This window comes from Carcharhinus amblyrhynchos, unplaced genomic scaffold, assembly GCF_965287045.1.
Source record: "Carcharhinus amblyrhynchos unplaced genomic scaffold, sCarAmb.v2.hapA scaffold_61, whole genome shotgun sequence".
NCBI classification, from domain to species: domain Eukaryota; kingdom Metazoa; phylum Chordata; class Chondrichthyes; order Carcharhiniformes; family Carcharhinidae; genus Carcharhinus; species Carcharhinus amblyrhynchos.
This window is the reverse complement of record NW_027649801.1, coordinates 588,598-607,486: the sequence shown is the minus strand read 5'-3', so window position 1 is coordinate 607,486 and position 18,889 is coordinate 588,598. Positions and strand designations below refer to the sequence as shown.

The 18,889-nt window shown below is 40.7% G+C and overlaps 1 protein-coding gene across 2 annotated transcripts in view; it reads left to right on the top strand.

The window, feature by feature from the left end:
- The window catches only part of fam193a (family with sequence similarity 193 member A), a 192,621-nt gene that overhangs the window by 112,475 nt on the left and 61,257 nt on the right, over positions 1–18,889 (top strand). For both annotated transcript variants that reach the window (XM_080182522.1, XM_080182521.1), the window contains exons 3-5: positions 4,658–4,903; positions 14,666–14,829; positions 17,184–17,351. In XM_080182522.1, the coding sequence (XP_080038648.1) occupies positions 4,658–4,903; positions 14,666–14,829; positions 17,184–17,351 (578 nt within the window). The remainder of the gene's footprint in view (positions 1–4,657; positions 4,904–14,665; positions 14,830–17,183; positions 17,352–18,889) is intronic.

Below are 18,889 nucleotides of genomic sequence, written 5' to 3'. Positions count from 1 at the left end.
TGAGAATGGAGAGAGAAACATAAGAACATAAGAAATAGGAGGAGGAGTAGGCCATCTAGCCCTTCGAGCCTGCCCCGCCATTCAATAAGATCATGGCTGACCTGAAGTGGATCAGTTCCACTTTCCCGCTTTCTCCCCATAACCCTTAATTCCCTTGTCTATCAGAAACCTATCTACCTGTGACTTAAATATATTCAGCGAGGTAGCCTCCACCACTTCAATGGGCAGAGAATTCCAGAGACTTACCACCCTTTGAGTGAAGAAGTTCCTCCTCAACTCCGATCTACCCCCCCCGCCCCCCGAAGCTGTGCCCTCTACTTCTGCTATCCTTTCTAAGCAGAAAGACTCTCTCTACTCTACCCTATCTAGCCCCTTCATTATCTTATATGTCTCTATAAGATCCCCCCTCAGCCTTCTAAACTCCAACGAGTAAAGACCCAGTCTATTCGGTCTCTCTTCATAGGCTAACCCCCCTCATCTCCTGTATCAACCTAGAAAACCTTCTCTGCACTCCCTCAAAGGCCAATACATCCTTTTGCAAATGCAGCGACCAAAACTGCACACAGTACTCCAGTTGCAGCCTCACCAGTGCCCTGTACAATTGCAGCAAGACCTCCTTGCTTTTATATTCTATCCCATTTGCCTTCTTGATCACCTGCTGCACCTGCAGACTGGGTTGTTGCGATTCATGCACAAGGACCCCCAGGTCCCTCTGCACCGTAGCATGCTGCAGCTTTTAAATAATAATCCCTCCTGCTATTATTTCTACCAAAGTGGATAACCTCACATTTGCTAATATTGTACTCCATCTGCCAGGTCCTTGCCTACTCACCCAGCCTATTTTTTCTCCGTGTTGCTCAAGCAAGGCTCACATGAGAACAATTTGGCTTAAGCTTGCAAGACTATGCAGTGTGGGTGAAAGACCAACTGAGCAAAACAGTGCACAGACCTGGTTGGCTTCACCTCAGTTTGTTGCCCAAACATCTGTGCTTTGTTCCAGATAATCAAACTCTAATAAATCACATTTTTTTGAAATCTTGCAGCAAGAATTTTCTAAGGTCCATATGTTGATTGTTCAAACGTCCACTAAGTGGTACATTCTGCCCTCCTTTCTCCCCCCTCCCTGCCTTTCCTTTTTACAGTTGTAATGGTAGTGAGTGTGGGACATAAGCATTTGCAATCTTCTCCATCTGGAATGCTGTTTACTACCTCAGTACCAGGGAATTTTCTGTAACTCTGGTGCTGTACGTCTTATGATTTCTTCAGGCATCATTCACATTATAAGAGGAAAATCTATAGTTTTAATGCAAGTTCTTTCACAGTTGAAAAGGACACAGTATGAAAACTCCATCTGCTCTTGTTGGACTTTATTGAATTCCTCAGTTTTGTATGCTTCAAAGGGAAGGCTGTGCCATGACTTTGAGATTTTCAGACATAACGGTCAAAAAACACTGCACTCTCAGAACATACAAGCTATTAAGAACAAAAACAGCTCGGGAAACAGGCCCTTCGGCCCAATGAGCCCACGCCGCCATTTTAACATTACCAGTCCTCCCTCCACCCATGACCCTTATCTATGCTTATGACATTGCACATTGAGGGAAACTAATTTAGGGACAATTTATTACCTCCAATCAGCCTAATAGCACATCTTTGGGGTGTAGGAGGAAACCGGAGCACCCGGAGAAAACCCACACAAGCACGGGGAGAATGCACAAACTCCCACAGACACTGGCCCAAATCCATGTGTCTGCACAGCAAACAGTGATAGCCACTGAACTGTTGTGTTGCCCAGCATCAGGTCCAGTTTAAGCATACACTAACGACATGAAGAACTAGGCTATTCTGGAACATCTAAGAGCAGCCCTAGTATGACCCATCGCATGTATGCCCCTCGTTGGGCAACAAGGCGGACCAACTTAAAACCTCTAGAAGTAGAGTCATTCATTGTGATATTCAGAAGCTCAAAATATGCACTTAGTTTCCTTGATTCTTCCACAAGAATTTTGCTTGGCTACCTTTACTTGGAAGCCTAAAAAACTAAACAGTACTTCCATCATGACTTGAGTTGTTTATGTGATAAAATTTTAATAGTTTGATGACGTGATATGTGCACTCATAAAGCACATCTCTTCCTTTTACTTTGTCATTCCTTCAGTATTTCAGTATGAAAAGGAATACTGGTATGCTGTATTACAAAGAGTAAAGGGCACCAAGATTAGAAGCTCATTGAAACAGCTCCTCCATGTCAGGCCTCAGTTCAGTTTTTCCCTTGTTTATATTTAAAATATGTCTGTTTTCTGCAACCATGGATGCCTTTATACAGACACAAGCTTGCTGATTTAATGTTTTCTACTAAAACCCCCAGAGTTGTCATAAATTCCTTTTTATTTTCTGCATTTATTGAAGGTTTGATTGCAATGTCTTGATTTTAAAATTCTCATCCTTGTTTTCAAATCAGTCATGACCTTAACTCCTCCATCTGTCTGGCATCTCCTCCAGCCCCACAATAATCCCAGATATCTGTGCTCCTCTAATTCTGGCCCCTTAAGCATCCCCAACTTCAGCCACATACACCATTGATGGCTGTGGCTTCAGCTGCATGAAGCTGAAGCTCTGGACTGCCCTGCTAAAACTCTCCAACTCTCTTTTAAGATACTCAAACCCCACTTTCTTGAGTCAGATATTTTTTTAATGCTCCTATGAAGCACCTTGGGACGTTTCATTCAAGGTCCTATATAAATACAAGATTTTGTTTGAATCCCATTATCATCAGTAACAATTTATTTAACACATGAAATAGGAGCAGAAGTTGGCCACTTGGCTGCTCTAATCAACTCCGCTGTTTGTTTTTCTAGATTGAAAGTACCAAAAATATACGTAATTTTCGTATGTTCAATATCAAACAATGAAGACACATCCTGAGCACTTTGGTCAATACACAATTAAGATCTGCATTTCCATTGACTGTCCACAGGCCTCATGAGAATGTTGGGGGTTACCAAGACAATCTAAATTATTGGGATGATGATTCTTATGAAGCTTTTGTTTTTTTTTGATGCAGCAAGATATCAAAGTCTTGGTTGCTTTGAGAAGAGAGGATAACAGTCAGGAACAACTGTTTTTGCAAAAGGTAGCACATGCTGGCCAATCTTAACTTGGTAGGGCAGACCATGAGATTATGCCTCCTGGTAGCAAATCACTGAGCAGTAGAAATAATCTTTCCCTATTTGCTCCCTCAAGACCTCTGTTCATTTGACATATTTCTGATAGATGCGAGCATAGACTCCGCTCTTGTGGTGTTCAGCTGTCTGACCCATTTGAAACATTTAGTTTTGTGAATGATAATTGTTGCAGGTTTGAAGCAGCCGCCTTGCTTGCGTGTATTTCAGTAGTTAGAAACCTGGAGCATTTTGTCTGATAGAGATTTTCTTTTGACACTGCTTAGCGTGGAACTCTTGGAGGAACTTGCTTGCCTTAATCCAGCTTAATCTTGATGAAGTTCCAAGACAGTAGTGTTCAAGCTGTGCTCCAATTGACCTGTATATTTACAGTGGTCCAAGATGTTCCTTTCAATAAATTTGTGTGAAGGTTGTTTTGGAAAGGATGTTAATTCATGTGTTTCAATTGATTTTCTTCATTATTTAACAGTTCCCAAGCTCTGCTGTGCACTTTATCCATACAGACTGAGTGGGCATATCAAGACTGACATCCCAGTCGCACAATTCTGATTTAGTTTGAAAAGTCACACCCAGCTAACTACCTTCTTACCATAATCTTTCAATCTCTTCTGTCATTTGGTTGTCTTGTGAATTCATTTGTACTGTCCCCATCGAGTAACTGACTCCATAACACTTTCCCCTTTAGGGAAAAGGTGACTTGTATTTCTCAAAATAGCCTTTATGGTAATGGAAGCATTTTTAAAATTCATTTATGGATGTGGGCGTTGCTGGCTAGGCCAGCAATTCTTGCCCATCCCTAGTTGCCCTTCAGAAGGTAGCGCTGAGTTGTCTTCCTGAAACAGTGCAGTCTTGAGATGTAGGTGCACCCACAGAACTATTGAGGAGGTCATTTCAGGATTTTGACCCAAAGGTTACCATCTCAATGCCAGAATGTGAATGTTTCAAGTTACGTTCTAGACAGTCCTGAAAATGGAGCTCTGGTTCTGGATTCTGGGTTGATATTTCGCAGGATACTCTACTTGGGTGTTTGGAGAACTCTCACTGCATTACTTCATTAGGGATAAAAGTAGGAAAATGTGGTTTTGGCAGCATGGTTGAAAATCATGTTGACTAAAGTCAGATAAATTGTTGTTTTTTGGCTCTAAGAACAGCTAGCTAATTGTTTGCAGAGGTATGCAAGTTTGACAAGCAAGCAACAGTTTATATTACCTTCAGTCTTTATATTATACTACATTTACACTCTAGATCTGAGAGTGAAATGTGACTGGCTGATCCAAGTTTCTCTCAGAAAAATGAAGGAAATAACAGAACACTATCTCAGAATATCAGAAAATCCTGGAATCTTAGATCAACTGGAAATTTTTCCTCAATGCTGTATAAGTCAATGAAACACGATATTTAAAAACGTAGATGTTTAAATACTTTATTATTGTTGTTCCTCATGCAGTATTCACCTCCTATTTTGTTCCATCTAGACGCCCTTCACTTTTGGTCTGGGTCAGAGGGCACCGTACTCAACAGGAGAACGATGTCTTCTGTGTCGAAGCGAACGCAAAGACTCTTCACTCTCAGAGAGTGGGATTACAAACCCAAACAAAATGGCACTTTCTACATCTCCAAAAACCAATAGCATGTTGCACCTTCCACTCTGGGTGTGTCCAGATTGCAGGCGTACTGTTGAAAAGGATGATCGGCAGGTTTCTCTAGAGCAATCTCTGGTGGTAAGTAGGACAATGTTAATATTTTTCTCGACGATTAACCTGGTACTGTTGGATTTTCTTTGCAAAATTCTAAACGTTGTTTTATTTGTTTCCAGTTTTCATCTCTTTTAATCGATTCTGCTTGCAGCCTGACTCCACCACATCACCATTCCCCCTCAACTAAGTTTCACATGCTGAGCTTGAAGCAAAATGTTTTTACTGGGACTATTATTTTGTGTATAAAGTGAGAATTGTTTTGCCTGCCATGTAATTGTGCAAAGTAATATTAATGAATGCCAATTGTTCATATAGTAATTTTGAAAAATTAATTCAGATGCATTAACCCACTTGTTAATATCAGTGATATTAGGCATATATGTTTCCAGCCTACATGTAAAATATTTTAAATTAAACCATGCTGTTGGAGTCTCAAAACATTCAAACGAGTTGAATGGAATGTATGCAAGTAGGAGTAAACCATTTGCCTCAACAGGAATTTTGTAACCATTAGGGTGTTGGATGTACTTCAATTCTGCATGGCCACCATTGCTGCATATTGCTTGAAGCCCTTGGCTTTTAAAAATCAATCACTGTCAGTCCTACAATTTTGGATTTCCTTAGACTTTTGCAATGAGACTTCCAGACTTCCACTATCCTTTGCATGAGATAATGCTTTCTGATTTAATTCCTAAAAGACTGTAAGATTGTGCCCTTGTTCTGGATTCGGTTACCAAAGGAAAAAGCTTTGCCATATCTACTCTTTCAAGCCTCTATCATTTTAAACGCCTAGTTTTGATTGCCCTTCAACCACCAAAATACTAGGAATACAAACTGGGCTGTCAGATAGTAACCTTTTAAGCCCTCTGATTATTCAGGTGAATTAGTGCTGTACCCATTCCAAGGCCAACATATCTTTCCTGAGGTGCAGTACCCAAAACTGAATGCAGCACTACAGAATTGGGTCTCGCTAAAGCTTTGTGCAACTGAAGCAGCATTTATCCCAGCTTTTCCAGCCCTCTTGAGATAAAGGCCAAAAATGCATTAGCCTTTACTTTTGTACCTGTGCACTATCTTGTAATGATTTGTATATATTTGGAACACCTAAATCACTTTGCTGCTCTACACTGGGTCTAAATCCTGGAACTCTCTCCCTCCCTAACAGCACTGCAGGTGTACCTACACCTTTGGGACTGTAGCTGTTCAAGAAGGCACTTCACCACCTGAAGGGCAATAAATGCTGGCCTAGCCAGTGATAATATCCCATAAATGAATTTTTAAGTCCCCAGTCTCAAATTGCAAGAGAATAGTCTGATTATTCTTCCTTGGATTCAAGGCCTTAAAAATATGAAAGTAGTCAACTGTGACATAATAACCTTCCCAAATCCGTGTTAGGTCTCTTTGGTCACTCATACTTGTCAAAATGCAGAGTCACTTTGTCTGTTTTGATGGATTCCAGTAGATTGCTCATAACTTGGGTTAAACAGACAGGTTTGTCATTTCCTGCTTTCTGCTTCTGTTGTCTTTAAACAAAGGTTGTGATATTTGCAATCAGAAATCCAAAGAGACAATTCTTGAATCTAGAGGTCCTTGGAAGGTTATGGTTGGCTCTTCTGCACTAGGGATTGTACAAGTGCTTTTTACCTTGAGCATTTAGCAAACTGACTTCTTTACTACGATAGGTTTTAGAAGCAATTTGTGATCCTCCTGCAAGTATTTTAGAACTTTGAAATTTCTACATGCTCAACTTCTTCACCCACAGACCCAAATGCAGAGTAAAGCTTCCTGTGTACTGTTCCAACAATATTTCTTAAATTCCGACTAAGGCGTGCAACTCCCACTGTTGCAATGGCAATTTTTCCACTTTTTACCAGCCAACTTTAGAGTGTTTCACAAGTGAGATTAGCAGTTTAATCACCAAGAAGTGCACTGATGCTACTTGAGTTTGTTTGAAGTAAGGGCCATTGCGATTAGGGAAGGAAGCTGTTATCCTATTAGTCTGTGCTGTGTTTGAACTATTATTCTAAGGTTGGAAAATCTGTTAGCTTGCTGCATTACCTGGTCCTGTCCCTGTGGAGTGCTCAGAATCAGACCTATTGTTTGATTTGCTTCCAAGCACATTTCACAAGACAGCAAGATTGCCACAGTCTGCAACATAGGCAGTATGTACTGTAATCGGTGCAGGCTGCAAAGGATTTGGCTCATAAATATCTTTGTGAACAGACAATGTGGAGTGCATGATTAATTACACCCATACAAAGCATGGATCCCCAGGTAATGTCCAATATGAAGTGTTGGAGTGATCAAGGTGTTTAAAATTATCAATAGAATTCCTGAACGACCTGCAAGAGAAAACTTCCATAAGAGAATTTTGTTTCCCCCGCAAGGCGTTATGCTTCTCAGTAGGACAAATTCCTTTAAAATTTATCTTTCAGCAACAATTCATGTTTGAACTTTTTTCAAATTTATGTTCAGAAGGTGTTGTGTTTTCCCGAGCTCTGGTGCCACTTTTTTTAAAATCCTTTATTTGTCCTGATAATCCATAATTTTCTAATCCTGAAGTGTATACTCCATGCTATGTTCTTAGAAGATCCTGGTTAGGTTTGGACGACAGGGAGCCCAGCAAAGAGAAGAAAATCCTTGTTTGATCAAGGCCTGGCTCGCACTGGCTGTTGAGTTGATGAACAGGCTTGTGCGTTAGCGCTGTTGTAGGGATTGTGATGAAGACCACTGTTGTGAGTAAAGTTGTGGATGATAGTCTTGGCTCCCCGGAACAAAACATTTGTGCTTTCTTTGATGAACCTGAAGATATCCCAGAAAAAGATGAAGTGAAGAAAAGATCCTGTTAGTTGACAGGGCAGTTTCCTCAGTGGAGGCTCACCTTCAGTCCTTGAAAATCCTACTACGTGGCATGTCAGGCATGGCTAATTCAGGGAGATGGGGCAGGAGGAGGAGTGTCTGTGTGGCCAATTGCCCAAGAGGAGCCAAGGATAAATTCCTGACTGAATTTGAGAACTGGCTGCCATACTTTCATCATGTCAATTTCAAAGCTAGTTGTTTCAAGTTCCAAGAGGCAGACTGCATCCAGTATTTGAGATCTGGGGTCAGCTATATGCCCTGATCACTGGTCTTACATTGCCCTGACCTCGGTATTCATCAAGAAGGGCTGGAGGTAACTGGACACCTGCTCAGGTCTAGGTTCGTCTCTGCTGCACTTCCGAGCGACAGCGCAGTGGAAATGCAGAGACCTCAATGAAACAATTGATGGATCCATTAACAATCCTATTGAGGCTTTGACATTTTCAAGCTCCATGGATGGCAATATTGAGCCTGAACTATTCCCTTTGTGATTATAATCGTGATTTTGTGATTTTTTTTAATCTTGAAAGGAGTATCTGATTTTTGAGCACTGAGACATATGTCACTTGTTGTTCAGTTTTTTTTTGAAAGCCAGGGATATCCATTTATTCATAACTGAATATATCTACTGGTGTGCTTTGGCAGTGGAAGAAAGGAGGCCTTAGTTTAAAGTGTGTTATCCTTTGCATTTAATCTTGGTTGTTCCATGGGGGAGTGGTGTGGGTAAGGTTTATGCCCACTCTGTTTCTGGTCCTGGGTCAAATTTTGATCCTTAGGATTTAATATTTGTAATACAGAGATTTTTTTTCTGCTTGTGGACTTGTAATGGGCCTCCATCTTTCTATTTAGGAGCGTGCAGGGATGGTTATATGGCAGGATTGTGCAATATTTATCCCTTTTCTTGTATTGTAGCCCTTGCATGTACTATAGAGGATTACATTATATGTTATCTTTTACTTTAATTGTGGATAGCATTAGTGCTAGAGCAGGGTGGTGGGCAGTTAGTATGATATAGAGATGGTGGGCATGGTCAGTCCCCAAAACAGTCTTTAGAACTAATGGTGTTATGTTTTTCTTTTGGGTTTTTGTTATCTTGAAGTTAAAGAATCCTTGTTGGTTTTATGTGAGGGTACAGTCAGATCTTGTGTCCTGGAAAAAACTGGGTTTTATCGTTTGTTGGAGCCTCCAGCATAGCTGGGTTTGGGAAAATATTTACTGGTGCCTGCCTGAGCATGGTCGGGCAGTCCCTTGGTTGTCTAACCTTTCATGGCTTAGTATCCTACATTTTCATTGGCTGTGTGGATTGAGATAGTGGCTAATTTGGTAATCTGGCTCCTAAAATGTGCAATGACAAGCACGCCATCTTGTTGGGAGAAAGAGGTTCTTGTCCTTCCCCTAGGTTATCCCATTTGTGGATAATCATTGCTTATTGGCTCTTTTATCTAAATACCTCTTACTGGGTAGGCAGTTATTTTAGAAAATCCATCCAGGTGTGGAGATGCTTATACTTCTAATGAAAGGTGTCCTGTTATCTGTTGGGCCTGAGGATGATTTGGATACCTGAGCTCTGTTTTATTTTTAAGCTTTCCATGAGGCTGTGTAGCTCTGTTCCTGTTACCCAGTGAGTGTGTACACTGTGACGCCATGTCTTGGGTTTGGGGTTGTAGAGAGAAAGGAGAGACTGAGTAGACTGGGACTATACTCGTTGGAATTCAGAAGAATGAGGGGAGATTTTGTAGAAACATAAGATGATGAAAGGAATAGATAAGATCGAAGCAGGGAAGTTGTTCCCATTGACAGGTGAAATGAGAACTAGGGGCATGGCCTGAAAATAAGGAGGAGCTTCACCTGAAGGGTTATGAACCTGGAATTTCCTGCTCAATGAAGCAGTTGAGTTTATCTCATTGAATGTTTTTAAGGCAAGGATAGATAAATTATTGAACAGTAAAGGGATTAAGAGTAAGTGGAGCTGAGTCCACAAAAAGATCAGCCATGATCTTAATGAATGGCAGAGCAGGCTCGAGGAGCCAAATGGCCTACTCCTGTTCCTAGTTCTTGTATTCTTATGTACACTGATGCTCCTGTCTTTGAGTATCCTTTTATTGTTTGGAGGTTTTGAGGTACTGTTTAAGTTTCTGATTGGTTGTGTTTGATCCTACAGATGTTTTCTTACGTTGTGTAGCTCCATTTTTGTCGTCCTGTGGCTGAGAATGTGCACCACTGTGCCGTGTGTTCATGGCTTAATCCTGATATCACCCACTTTTTGTAATATCCATTCATTATCCATGCAGTGGGAGATGTTGATTACAGTGAATTGTAATCGATAATCCAAACCAATCGTAAGAACATCTGTTGGTCCTTTCTGTATGTTTGTGTAGAAAAATGATTATTCTGTGCCATTCTGAATTTTGGGGGGGGGGGTGGTGGTTGCATTATTTGGTAAAATCGAAAATCTTCAATAAAAACATTTTTACATTGTTACTAAATTCATACAATTTATTCATTAAATTCTGCAATTCATATGAAATGAAATATATCTTAATAGAAATAACCTGTGTGTTTGTGACCTGAATCTAAGATCAGATTTAGACTGTTTCCTTTCCCAGTGACCGAAGGTTGGGATTGTGGCTTGCTGTGGAAGCAAAAGCAAAGTTGGCCAAATGAGACCTCTCCCTGTGCTTGTCTTTGTGAAGACCTGCCAAGGCTTGCTGTCCCAACCCACTCATGAAGAACTGGTCACTTCAGTAAGATGCCAGCAAGCTCATTAAGGACTAAATCAGAAAGGTAGAGAGAGCAGAAAAAGGGACGTGGAGAAAATACTGTAAAAGTGGGAAACTGCTTTACCCAGTGGTGAGAATGTGAAAGTCAGGGCCAGAAGAAGTGGCTGAACTGAATTGTATAAATACATTTAAGAAACGACTAAACATGCATTTGAGATAGGAAATAATAGATGATTAGAATCATGGAATCCCTATAATGCAGATGGAGAACATTCAGCCCATCGAGTCTGCATGGACTCTCTGAAGAGCATCCCAGTTGCCCATTTCCCCACCCTATCCCGTTAACCCCATGCATTTTACCATGGTTAATCTACCTAACCTGCGTACCTTTGGACTATGGGTGGAACTGGAGCATCCAGAGGAAACCCATACAAACACGGAGAATGTGCAAACTCTACAGTCACCCAAGGCCAGAATTGAACCCGAGTCCCTGATGCTGTGAGGCAGCAGTGTTAACCAATGTGCTGCCCATAGTTCTGAGAAGGTTAGATAAGAAACGATGGGAGGAGGCTTGATTGGAGCATGAACACTGATATGGACTGGTTGGGCCTGTTAGATGCTTCACTAACCTATGTAAAGTCGACTGGGGAACTTCAAACACAGTGATCAGGTCGAATCTTCTACATAGGGTACTGTTTTTGGACACTATGAATTTGACACTAAAATATTTATTAATTTGTTTTAGGCTGTGAAAAATGATGGCAAAAATAAATGTTGAAAGATCCTTTTATTGAATACTTGAGAGACTAGAAACCCTTTCATGTTTTTGACATTTCCACTGCACAGCTGAGAGGGTATAGAATTCTTGAAGCTGACAGCTTTGGGATTATGCTTGTTCATACCTTGTTGATGTCTCCAGTGCTGTGTTTAATTTTTCTTGGCCATTTGGAGATTCTGTCTCCAGTTGTTGCTGTTTGTTGTTTCAGTCATTGATTGTTACCATGAAGCATTAACATTCCCATGTGATAGGATTCCTTTCTAATGAATACATTTTGCATCTGGGCCCCTTGTAGGTGTGCGGCGGATAACTAGTGTCATGTCTACTCCTGATCCTCCTCCAGGCAGGAGTTTTGGAATAAGTGTTAGTATTTGACATGGGGGTACTTTGCACGCCATAACATTTAAGGCCAAGTGCTGGCAAGTGGGATTAGGTGGGAAGGTCGGCTCTTTCATGTATTGATGCAGACTTGGATGGGCCAAAAGGCCTCTTCTGCACTGTAGGATTTTGGATTCTGTGGTGAAATTTCAGTGCTGCAGGTATCTTGCACGTTATTCGTACTCAGGTTAGGTTTGTTGAATTGTTTTCTTGAGTAGTGCAAATTGGTTAGGCTGAGCATCTTTTGCTCTGCCAGTTGGTGGAATGAGGTGAAATTGATGGAATTTATTAAATAGCGTCTTAATCATTCATGTTGGTAATCTTTTAAATTCAGCTTTCATTTCTTCTCTTTTGCTGCTGGTTTTGATGTATTAATGTGGCCTTTGAAAATAACTTTTAAAGTTCTGTTTTTTAATATCAAGGTCAGGGAACATTTTTTTAAATAATGCATTGTCCCCTTGATCACAGTCAAAGTCAGGAATAGTATGGCCAGATCACGTGGTGAATTTCCTTCAACTTGGATTCCAATTTTCATGCAAAACCATTCCAAGCAGCTGACTACAACTAAATTGCAGCTTTTGTGTGACTAAACAACCGTGCCATACGTTTATAGAACCATAGAAACTGGAAGCAGGAGCAGACCATTCGGCCCTTCGTTTCGGCTCTATTCTTTATGAACATGGCTGATCATCAAATTTAATATCCTGATCCTTCTTTTATTCTCCCCTCATCAGACAATGTTTTGGGCCTCAACTACTTTCTGTGGGAGTGAATTTCCCTCATTCACCACTCTCTGGGGTGAAGAAATTTCTCCTCGCCTCACTTCTAAAAGGTTTACCCCTTATCCCCAAACTATAATCCCTAGTTCTGGACTTCCTCATCGTTGGGAACATTCTTTGTGAATCTACCCTGTCTGACCCTCTTAGAAATGGAGAAACAGTTGGTATGTGAATCCTTTTCCTGAGGGAAGAAGCTGGAAGAGAGTACGTTAGTTATCCTACTAAGTAGCTTTTTGTGTGGTACCTTATCAAACACGTTTTGAAATCTAAGTATATTATATCTGTTGATTCCCGTTTATCCTGCTTGTTATCAGCCCGAAGAATTACAAATAAATTTGTCAGACATGATTTCCCCTTCATAAAACCTTGCTGAATCTGCTTGATTGTATTGTGTATTTCTCAATGCTCTGTTATTACATCCTTCACAATCGACCTCAACATTTTCACAGTGACAGATGTTGGGCTAACTGGCCTATGGTTACCTTTTTTGTCTCTTTTTTTTGAATAAGGGTGTTATATTGGCTGTTTTCCAATCCTCTAGGATATTTGCAAAATTTAAGGATTCTTGGAAGATTATTACCAATGCATCCACTATCTCTTGAGGTACTTCCTCCAGTATCCTAGGATGCAGGTCCAGAGGATTTATCAGCCTTTAGCACCATTAGTTTCCTAAGTTTTCTCTAGTGACAACTAATGTATTTATTTCCTCCCCCATCTTTGCCCCTTGATTATTAAGTATTTTTCATAGAATCCCGACAGTGCAAAAGGCAGCCATTCAGCCCATTGAGTCTTCACTGACCACAATCCCATCCAGGCCTTATTCCCATAACCCCACATATTTACTCTGCTAATCTCCCTGACGCTAGGGTCAATTTAGCATGGCAGGTCAACCTAATCCACACATTTTTGGAATGCTACTAGTGTCTAACTCTGAAGATTGGCACAAAGTATTTATTTAATTCTTCTGTCATTTCCTGGTTCTCATTGTTATTATTCCTAGCGCCTTCTCTAAGGGGCACTTGTTCACTTTGGCCTCTCTCTTCTCTTTTATTTAAACAAGCTCTTACTGTCCATCTTTATATTATTTGCTAGTTTACCCTCATAGTTTATCTTCTCCCTCTTTTTTTGGGCAGCTTTTGTTGGTTTTTAAAACTTTCCTAATCTTTTACCTTACCACTAATTTTTGCCATGTTGCTTATATTTTCTTTCAGTTTGATTTCAACCTTCCTTGGTTAGCCAGGGTTGATTTATACCTTTCCTCGGATCTTTCTTCCTCACTGGCATGTCTGTATCTGATTTCGCTGCTTCCATTCTACTAATTATAACCGTATAAAACTCAAATGGGTTTGTCAACACTGCGTTGTCGTAAAATTATGTTGACTCGTTTTAATCAATTTGATTTTTTTAAGGGCACATCCATGATAGATCCTAGCATTTGCTGATCTTAAATTAACTGGCCTACAGTTCCCTGTTTCCCTCTTCCCTCCTATCATGGATCATGTGATTACATTTGCTATCTCCCAATCCTTGGGCCTGTTCTAGAATCGAGTAAATTTGGAAGATCAAAACAAATGTGTCCACAATTTCTCCAGCTATCTCCTCAAAACCTTAGGATGCAGGCTATCAGGGGATTAACTGAGTTGTGGTCCCATTAATTTCATTACCTTTTATTAATATTTACAACTTTGAAGTTCCTCACTGATTTGCTTCTTGGTTCACCACTATTTCACTTATTAACTGGGCAGCTTGAGCTATTTTGATTTATGTTTTACCATCCCAGAAGCACTTGTATTTATTAATAAGTCACTGCAGGGCATGAAGTATTAATTTTTTAATGTTGGATTTCTATTTGGTTTGTTGTCCAGTAGCTCTTAATTATTAAATGAGGATGTAATGTTTGCAGCAATAACCAGCAATATGTTTTGGTAGTTAAAGGTGGGAAGTTGGCCAGGAGAACATTACTGCTCTTCACCATATACCATGCAACTTTTAATGTCCACCGGATCCACCAGAACTGCTGGCAGCATATCTCATCCAAAGGTTAGGACCCACAGCAATGCAGCACTCCCTCAGTCCTACAGTGGTGTTTTGGCCTAGAGGGCAATTTTAATCCTGGAAATTAAGTTTAAACCTAGAACTGTTGAGAGTATTGAGCCAGATTTGGCTGCGTTTGGGATAACTGTCGTATATAGCTACCATTGCTAGATGCTTTTTCAATGTTGAGCATCACTGATTCAATTTTATTTCTGTTTCCCTGTGCCACATGATAAAGAACCAGGACTTCTTACTGCATATGCCAATGGCAAATAATGGAGCGCCCCAGGAATCAATAGGTGGAAGACTGGCTGTCGGAACGCAATCTGTACCCAGTACAGATGTCAACACCCCTGCACCTTCAGAAATAGCTTGCAACTGTGAGGCATGCAATGAACGCAGGTAAGTATTTCTTATAATTCTGGACATGTACTCTCCCACCCTGACAGTCATTAAATAATCTGCTCATATCATTGCTCATGTGAAAAGCAACCATTTGAGCAAGACATGGAAAGACAGCAGTATGTAAGGAATACTCCTCCTTGCAAGCAGGCTTCAGAACACAAGGAAAGGAGAAAACTATGGGGTGAAAGAAGAAATACTTCAGAAGGATCTGTCAATCAGATAATGCTTCCAAATAAAGTTGCTTTATTTCATGAATCAAAAAGCAGAGTACTGTGAGGGGGAAATATTTCATTCAAAGGGTTGTGAATCTGCAGAATTCTCTACCCCCACAGAGCAGTTGTTTTTAATTAATAGCGTGATGAAGGGTTATGGAAAATGGGCAGGGAGATGGAGGTGAGACCGAGATGAGATTAGCCACGATTGTATTGAATGGCGGAGCGGACCGGAGGGGCTGAATGTCTTACTCCCGCTCTTAGTTTTTGTGTTCCTATGAGTTTCAAGTGGGTATGTTATGGTATGTCATCTATTAAGGCAATATTGCAGTATAAACTGACCAAAAAAACAAACAAAAAAAGCTAAAGAAATTTGCCAATCTCAGACCAAATGCAGTGTACATTAGTAACTGGCCTGTTCAATCTTATCTCTCACAAATACTCGATCATAGGACAGTTTATCACTATAGCAGCATCAGTGCATTTGGAAGAGAATATGGGTGCTCTGGTTTCCTCCCACAGTCCAAAAGACGAGCTTGTTAGATGCATTGGCCCAAACAGGCACTGGAGTGTGGCAGCTAGGGGATTTTCACAGTAACTTCATGGCAGTTTTAATGTAAGCCTAATTGTGACACTAATAAATAATTTCAATTTTTTAAAAAAAATTAATACAACTTGGTCTAACTTGTGAAATTTGATAGTTTGACTTGCAGGAAAGTTATCCATGTTGTTGATCTCCCAAATTTGGTAATGCCTCTCAAAATCAAAGTCTATTTGCCAACCACTCGGAACCCTCTTCTTCGGCAACATAAATTGTTGTTCCCTATACAGTTGGTATTCCTGAGAACCTGTCCTGATGCGTAAAAGATGACAAACTTTGACAGCACATCCCTTTTTAAAAACAATACTTAAAATCTACTATCAAACAATTACTTAATCTAAAGCTAACGTTTCAAGTCTGATGACCCTTTGTCAGAGCTGGGCTCTGAGGAAGGGTCATGCAGACTCGATATGTTAGCTCTATTCTTTCTCCACAGAAGCTGTCAGACCTGCTGAGATTTTCCAGCATTTGCTGTTTTTGTTTCAGATTCCAGCATCTGCAGTAATTTGCTTTTATTTAATCTAAATATCGGCAATCACTTGACGTGGGGTTTTGCTGTTATGCCTTCTATAACATAATAGCTTGGCATTTCCTGTTTGGGTGTGCATGTCGGAATAGTCTTTTGTGGGAGTTAATTCTAAGTACGGTCCTGGTAATTCTCTTGATGCAGATAAACATCATTGCAGGAACCCAGACCACGAATTGGGGAATGTCATGTGCCCTGTGCATTTTGCCTAGCAAGAAGCAAATACCAAAATTTAAACTATCTTCTTCAAGTAATTGATTCAGTGCCTGCATTTAACTGTCAGTTTGCTATGCTATCAATAGGAACATGAACAGGAGTATGCCAATCAGCTTGAGTCTTGAGATCAGTTGTATCTTAGGGTTCCGTAACCAAAATCTATCGATCTCAACTTTGAAAGTCTCTGATGACTCCCAGCCTCAGTGACATTTTGGAGCAGAGTGTTTCAGGTTTCCACTATTCTTAATGTGAGGAAGTGCTCCTGATGTTATCCTTGAACTACCTAGCTCTAACTTTTAAGGGGGCCATCCCCTTTTACACAGGACCCTCTCATCAGGAAATAGTTTCTACATACCCTATTAAACATCTCCATGCCCACACCTTAATTTGCTACGTGCATGGTAAAACAAGTCCAGCATTGTGCAACCATTTGTCATAACTGAACCTTTTTAGTCCTGGTATCGTTCTCTGAACTTGGGCTGCAGCCCTTCCAAAGCCAAGAAACCTCAATCCAAAGGTACAGCAGCATGTGAGGCAGAACTCGAGCCGTAGATGATTGAGCTGGTTGAGTAAAGAGACTCTGAGGCAACTGATCTGTGTGTAGTACGAGTTGTCTGGACCTTGCCTAAGAGTGCCTTAAAGAGATAGCACATGCAGCAAGTTTAACCTACACACAGGCACTGTTTTGTAAACAGGAGCCAGTTGATTTATTTCAAGAAAATGGCTTATTAAAATTGGACATTTTTGCTCTTCGGGGATTGAAATAATTGTTACTGAATGACCTAATTCTTTGCAGAGAAATATCGGCAGAGAATGAGCGAGAATCTCAGCAGCTTCAGCATTATTGGTCAGAGGTACGTTACATGGTTCGATGTATTTACCGCCAAGCTGGGACACCGTTGGCTGATGATCAGGATCAATCGCTGGTGCCAGATAAGGAGGGGATGAAAGAACTGGTAGACAGGTAAATGATATATTAAGTATGCAGATTTCTCTGGTTAAACCAAGCTTAATGGTGGGGAATGTAGGCAAAGTCACTGGAGATTAACTAACTGGTTATCTATTTTAATTGCTGTATGAAATATGTATGTTATCTTGGTGTTCAACCACTTAATGAATCAGCAGCTTTCAGCATGCAGTTCACATGTAGCATTTGTGACCAAAATTCTGTGTCAGGAGTTACTGAGTTGATTTAAACAGTGAAAATATCATGGAATCATACAGCGCAAGAGGAACTCATTTGGCCCGTTATGCTTGTGCCAACTCTTGGAAAGAGAAATTCAATTAGTCCCGTTCCTCCACTTTTTCCCATAGTCCTGCAAGTTGTTCGTGCCCTTTAGACAGACTTCTGAAGCAAAACTGAGCACAATCCTGGCCTGAATGTGTATGCTTCCAGAAACAGACATACTGAAACCATTTAATTGTTACTCCCTCCCCTATACCTCAGCAATACCTGAGCCCAGACAGATTTTATGTCTTAGTCCATCATCAGAAACCCAATTGTATGCAGAACATTCATTGTAGGTTAAATGAAAACAAATGCGTTGTGCCATAAACTCAAATATGTTACCTTGCAATAGTTGGAAGAGAGTTGTTGAGTGAGCAAAGCAGAATATCGGTATTTCCTTTTGGTTTTTTGAGCTGGTAGCTTGATCCAATTCAAAATTCCTATTTCCTAAACAGATTTTGCTTTAAAAAAAGGATTAAAATTAAAGTGAAAATAGCAAATTGTCAACAGTTAACTTAAAATGAACTGAAAACACGATTTAAGAACATAAGAACATAAGAAATAGGAGCAGGAGTAGGCCATCTAGCCCTTCGAGCCTGCCCCGCCATTCAATAAGATCATGGCTGATCTGTTGTGGCTCAGTTCCACTTTCCCGCCCTCTCCCCATAACCCTTAATCCCCTCTCTTATCAAGAACCCATCAACCCGCTTCTTAAAAATATTTAGCGAGGCAGCCTCCACCACTTCAACGGGCAGAGAATTCCAGAGATTCACCACCCTTTCAGTGAAGAAGTTCCTCCTCAACTCCGTTCTAAACCGCCTCCCCTTTATCTTGAGGCTGTGCCCCCTAGTCCTACTGTCTTTTTTGAGCGGGAAGAGTCTCTCCACCTCTATCCTATCCATCCCATTCATCATCTTATACGTCTCAATGAGATCTCCCCTCATTCTTCTAAACTCTAACGAGTACAAGCCCAGTTTATTCAGCCTCTCCTCATAGCTCAATCCCCTCAACTCCGGTATCAGCCTAGTAAACCTCCTCTGCACTCCCTCCAGGGCCAAAATATCCTTGCGCAGGTGCGGCGCCCAAAACTGCACACAGTACTCCAGCTGCGGCCTCACCAATGCCCTATACAGCTGCAGCAAGACCTCCCTACTTTTATATTCAATCCCCCTCGCTATGAAGGCCAGCATCCCATTCGCCTTTGTGGGATTTGTGGGAACAATATCATTTTAAATATTTAAAACAGCACTAGGCCGAAACTTGAGGGATTTGCT